The sequence below is a fragment of the Pyrus communis genome, chromosome 12, assembly GCF_041283825.1.
Source record: "Pyrus communis isolate YQ-2024b chromosome 12, ASM4128382v1, whole genome shotgun sequence".
In the NCBI taxonomy this organism is placed as follows: Eukaryota; Viridiplantae; Streptophyta; class Magnoliopsida; order Rosales; family Rosaceae; genus Pyrus; species Pyrus communis.
In genome coordinates, this window is record NC_142576.1 from 16,548,387 (window position 1) to 16,554,214 (window position 5,828).

Sequence of the window (5,828 nt, forward strand, 5' to 3'; positions counted from 1 at the left end):
CAAAGACGAATTTGAACCACATTATTACTAGCCCCATTATGAGGCTAAACCCAGTCTCCTACCCCTTTAGTGTAAATAATATCGTATTTTCAAAAAAATAAGGCTTAAACTTATGAACACGTATCAATTAATAATAGATATCATAGAAAAACCACACACAAAATAAGTACATAAGATTTGACTTGCTGCTGCTTCTAGAGTCCTTACTTTATCCTCTCATTATTTTTTCTTTTATTTTTTTATTTATTTTGTCAAACTATATTTATTTATTTTGGTCTGAAAGATTATTGAATTTTACCCATCCATAATTCACACGACCGTGTTACGTGTTCTGTATTATTGGTATCTATCTTAAAATCTTCGAAATTATTTGCCATTCATTTTGACACTTTCTTGTCTCTCTTATTGTGATATGTAAAAAAAGAACCGTTATTAGCATTCCAAAAATCTTATTTTACACACCTCATAAGTGTTGTTTTCTTTCTAATTATAGAAAGTTTGGAGTGCGAAATGAGATTTTTGGAGTGCTAGTAACAATTCCCTGTAAAAATACTATTTTTACCATCTATTTGTATCATCATTTATATCATCACTCTAATAGAGATGAGACCCACATATATTAAGGGCCCCACCTCTATTTGAAAGATGGTATAAATAAATAGTAAGTATAACTCAAGGAATATTAAATGGTAAAAACATGGCCGGATGCAAATCAAACCAATAATGAGTTGTAAATCAGAGCCCGCAACGAACAAATGAGCTAACATAATATAAAAGTTTATTAAACAGAATTGCCAAGAAAGCTTCATGAACCGAATAAGCTACTCTGTGACTGACTTGTTTCTTAAACTAATTACAAGCTATATTTGTAGCGATATAAACCTAACAAACCCTAATGTGTAAATGCCAAAAATACCCTAATACAAAGTCAAATCAAGTCTCTGTAAAGCCCAAGGACTAATACGTCGCAGTATGCATAGAGTACATATAATAAAGAGCATTCCACCGTATGCTGCGCATTTGGCCTTGCAATATCAAAGCCTCATCCAGTCCATCCATTTCAAATCTACATCACATAAACTGTGATCGCCTACAAATCTTTGAGGTCGTATCCAAACAAATTTCAAAATTACAAGATAAGAAATACAGAGATAACATCCGTAACGTAGGCATCCTAAAGAATCATATACCTTATCTCTGTTTACTAAAATCCTAGTATAAATAGAACACCTCCAACTGCATTAAATTTTAGAAAAGCATAAAACCTGTAACTCAAGACGTTTGACCTCCTACATACTTCTATCTTGATGTAGGACTATTTGCTAAGGTAGCTTCATGTTCCTGATGACGCCGTTCTCTCTGTAAAGAAGAAAAAGGATACGAGATGAGTGCAACCGACTCAATCCAATCAAGTGGATTAATCAAATGGTAGATGACGAAGAAAATATATTTGAAAGTACAAACTAAGAACATAACACCTCGCAATTAGAATTTGACAAAAATTTACTTCTCAAGCAAATCCAAAATGACTAATTCAGCTATCATGATAGAAGGTTCGGATTGGTTATTGAAGATTCCAAAATTGACATGCACAACCTTCACCAATATCGACCGGTTCAAACTGTGGACACAAAAAGCTTTCCCTTTTAATACTTACAACCCATAAAGCACACATGTAATCAAGTTTTCACACTGCCGTGAGTATAGTGGTTGGCGAGCATTTTGTTGAACAGTCTGGCTAGTGCAAACAAGACAAAGTACAACAGGTTCGGGAACAAAATGCATAAAGCAAATTGACCATTTGCATAGCATAGCATGAACAGCACATATGGTTTTCAGATTTCATAAAAACGTTGTTTAGATTGACCATTTACATAGACTGGTTTTTAGACATCATCCCAAAACATTAAAAAAGGCCATAAAATCTGTGCTGCAACTAGCTGAAACACATTATAAATAAATAAAATTCTTGAAATTATTTTTGTGGCCTGAAATTTTCCTCTTATTAGTACTTAGTACCTACAATATGATACAAAAATTCCTAGGTCCCTTAGGCTTTCCTCCCAGCAGAAATCAAAAGGAACTTATCTCTGTTATGCAGATGTTAAATAGTCATTTCTTTATTAATTACAAAGGGGCACAATCGTATCACATGACTCGCATCTTTGCATTTAAAACCAAGAAGTGTAGCTCACCACAAGTCTACAAGTTAAAAAACCTGGAGAAATTTACGGCCTGCTTGAAAATTTTATCATGTCTCAAAACATTTCTTGAAAACAATTTTCTTTAAGATTCAAAAAGGTGATTGGTTTGCGATTTAAAAATTTTAAATCTTACGACTTAAACTAGACAAAGAGATCCAAAAAGAGGGGGTTGCAAGAGAGGGAGAAAGAGGAGAGAGGAGGAAAGAAAGTAAGAGATGATTGAAGGAAAGAGAAAGAAGAGAGAGGATCGGACGAGATAAGAGAGGAAGAGGAGTGAGAGAAAGAACCGAGAGAATGAAGATAGCGGATTGGAGAAGAGATGAAAAAGGTAAAATAAAAAAAAGAGGAAAGAGAAAGAAGAAAAGAGAGAGAGATAGATTTGGAGTGGGAGGGGAAGAGGGAGAGAAAAGAAATGAGTGAGTTTAAGTTTAAAAACTCTAAAAACTCACTTTTTTATGTTTTTAGAGAATAGACTATATTTTTGAGTTAGTCTTGAGTTCAGTTTTTGAAAATAGTCCTACCAAACAAGTTTTTAAGGTCTAAAACTTGAAAATTGTTTTTGAATTTAAAAAGTTGGATGCAAGTAGAGTACCAAACAGGCCCTTAGTGAATTCATAGCATTCTTTCTAGGCTCAAACTGAATCTTTTAGTTTTCTACATTTAGGATTGCTTATTAGATTACTGGAAGAGGGAAAACAATAATAAAGCTCCTTCAGCAATTAAGGGGCCTTCGGTTAACTATTTTGTTTTTCGTTTTGTCTTCTCGATTAGTAAAAAGGAGGAAATACAAGAGAGAAGAGAAGGCATGAATAAGGATAGAAGAAGATGGGACTGATGTGGAAGAAAAGAAAAGAAAAGAATGGTACAGAACATGAAAACCAAAAACCAAACACAATTAAGTAGGTTTGTTTTTAGTCTTTAGTTTTCATATTGTAGGCCATTCCATGTGCATTTCTCCTGCCTCCTTCCTACCACACTCCCTCCACAACATTTATCCATCCTTACATGTACCCCTCTCTCTCTACACACACACACACACACACACACACACACACAAAATATTCATTCATCCATCTCCATCCTTCCATGTTTTTAACTCTCTCTCTCTCTCTCTCTCTCTCTCTCTCTCTCTATATATATATATATATATAGTAAAAAAATGAAAAGTAAAAACAAAATGGTCTTAAAACAGGCATTTATAAAGGTTTAAGCCAAATGGAAAAAGGACACTAGACCTATATAAAAAGTTAAAAACAGAAATAGAAAAGCAAATCCAAACCTAATCCTTATAAAAGTAAGGAACTAAGAAACCATTGGTCTTGTCGGAATATGGTTGTTTATTCCCAAGTCCATTCTCATGATGGGGAGCCTATTAATAATTTGTGCTTAGTGGAAAGTTAACGAATATGTTTAATGTTGGAATAAATCATATTTTGGTCAAGTTTTCTGCCACTTTTTTCTCAAGCTTACAAGTACCTAGGATATATCCAAAATATATCAATGTGATCCCTTTAGTTTTGATTTCGGACAAAGGAAAAAAGATTATTTGATGGGACTCGTATGCTTTACAAGTCTTAGTTGTGTTACGATTTCCAAAAGTATTCTACTAAAAATTTAGTTGTCGTTCTAGAAGTTTAATTCCCACACACAGGAGAACACCAAGGAAATTAATAACTTGCATATCCCAAATTAAAGATGGTCAAGCAAGAACTTGCCGACATGCATTCCTCTTGGTAAGTGGCAAAAAAAAAAAAAAAAAAAAAAAAAAAAAACCTTTGTGTAATCATAGAACTACAATAATTGAGCATTTTATAGTTTTCCAAATTTATTCCACTAATGCCACTAGTGGTTTTTAGAGATCGTGATGACACTGGAAAGCTTCAATCAACAAAATTATCCCTAAGATGAACACACAATCAACCCAAAAATGATATTTAAGTTTGACAACTTTCACCTCACTGGTACAAAACTAGTAAGATGAGGATATTATTAATGCCGTAAATGAATATAATAACATCATGTACAAGCAAACATAGTTATATAATCAAGTAAGTCATCGACTGTACTTTAGTTTTAAGTTGCATGCTGCATGTGTATGGCCAACATTGCTGATGATGTTGGGAAGATCCAGTCATCACCTAATCTAAAGAAAGTTCTCTACTAGGTTCAACACCAATTTAATTTTTTTTTCTTTTCTGGAAGGCAGTTTGCTTGACAAACAACAAATGAACACTTACCCGCCTTTCCCAGTACGGAAGGAAGCAGATGAAATCATAGACTGGAGTAATGGTTGAAACTAGTACAATGTTCAGTCCAGTAAACACCAATAGCGCAGTCATTGGCCGAGTTCTATGCGGCATCTTTCTTTAGAATCAAGATATTTTTAGCTCTGTAATCAAGACCACAAAGCTCAGAAACTCTTTCCAGAAAGCAACATACACATGCCCGCAAAGACGATATCAGCATGCTCAATTAACAATCATGAGAAAATAAAAACTTGATGTAAAAGCTGCCCCACAGTCATAGGTAATACAGCATTCGTTTCAGGATGATGCCAAACACAGTGCAATATGTATGTACCAAATTGGAGAATCCAGCCAACACCGAAAACCGAATAGCACAGCAACATTTATCAACTTGCAGTTGCAGGTGTTAACTAGATTGGTGGTTTTTAGGTTTCAAATCCGAAATCTTATAGCGGAAGAACAACATTGTCTGTCAAATAAAACCGGAAAGAAAATAAAATTATGTTCAAACAGAAACGTGGATCCAATCATTACTTCCATTTCACAAGAAAAAACATAAAATCTAAGTAAGTTGGATTCCAAATTCCCTACCCCTATCTGGTGTCTATATATCTATATAAAAGCAGTCATGTATTTCTAAATTATGAAATTGTAGGAACATAGGAAGAAGAAGAAAAGGAAAAGATGATACCTTCTGTAAATTTGGAAGGAAATCAAGATTGGTTTTGGGTTGGAAGTTGGAATTTCCTGCCGAGCTGCCCACAACTGTGAGACTGAGACCGAGACTGTGGTGGGACTGCGACGGAGAGAGAGTGGAAGAATTGGAAACTGCTCTTCTTCTCGATTGATGAGAAATGGATTGCTTGCTGGGTTCAGTTTCGTCCAAGATGAGATTGAGTGAGTAAGATTCAAAGAGGCGAACGAGCTCTAGGAGGAGACGCAATTTTTTTTTGCGGAGAGGTGGTGGAGCTTTGTGGGAGAGTCAAATCTAGAGATTTTTATTTCTTTTTTATTAATGAATATTTTTAATTTGTGTATAATTAAAAATCACATTATTTTTCATTCTAAATTCTACCACTAAAACTACCAACCTTTCACCATCACTACAGATGATGAAGGCGGAGTCAGTCCCATTCTAAGACCTGGTTTGATACTGAGGTGATTCTGAAAAAAGCTGTTATCAAAAAAAGCTGGAAGCTGTTTTTGTGTTTGGTAAACATTCAGCTTCAGCTTTTTTTCACAGTTTTGGATGAAAAAAGCCAAAAACAAGAAGCTGTAAAACCCAGCTTTGAAAAACCGGCTTTTTTTTCACATCTGTTTTACATAAAAGTTTACAAAACACTATAATACTGCTTTTTATTTTTTCAAAAGCACTTTT

The 5,828-nt window shown here is 34.4% G+C and overlaps 1 protein-coding gene across 2 annotated transcripts; it reads right to left on the reverse strand.

The window, feature by feature from the left end:
* Nucleotides 1-761: 761 nt before the first annotated feature.
* Nucleotides 762-5,455, reverse strand: LOC137745940 (uncharacterized). 2 transcript variants are annotated; one of them, XM_088680760.1, is made up of 4 exons: nucleotides 5,142-5,455; nucleotides 4,785-4,919; nucleotides 4,442-4,593; nucleotides 762-1,359 (listed from the first exon to the last, which is right to left on the reverse strand). In XM_088680760.1, exons 3-4 carry the CDS (start codon nucleotides 4,562-4,564, stop codon nucleotides 1,300-1,302), a joined length of 183 nt encoding a protein of 60 aa, XP_088536886.1. In that variant the 5' UTR covers nucleotides 4,565-4,593; nucleotides 4,785-4,919; nucleotides 5,142-5,455; the 3' UTR covers nucleotides 762-1,299. The 2 variants fall into 2 exon arrangements, with proteins under 2 accessions (XP_088536886.1, XP_088536885.1); XM_088680759.1 differs by lacking the exon at nucleotides 4,785-4,919 and having other exon boundaries at nucleotides 5,142-5,448.
* Between the last annotated feature and the right edge of the window lie 373 nt (nucleotides 5,456-5,828).

Coding starts and splice junctions, on each gene's coding strand:
- LOC137745940 (XM_088680760.1), bottom strand. CDS start 4,564: ATGCCGCATAGAACTCGGCCAATGACTGCGCTATTGGTGTTTACTGGA. Junction 1,360..4,441: donor TTCCGTACTGGGAAAGGCGG/GTAAGTGTTCAT, acceptor TCTTCTTTACAG/AGAGAACGGCGTCATCAGGA.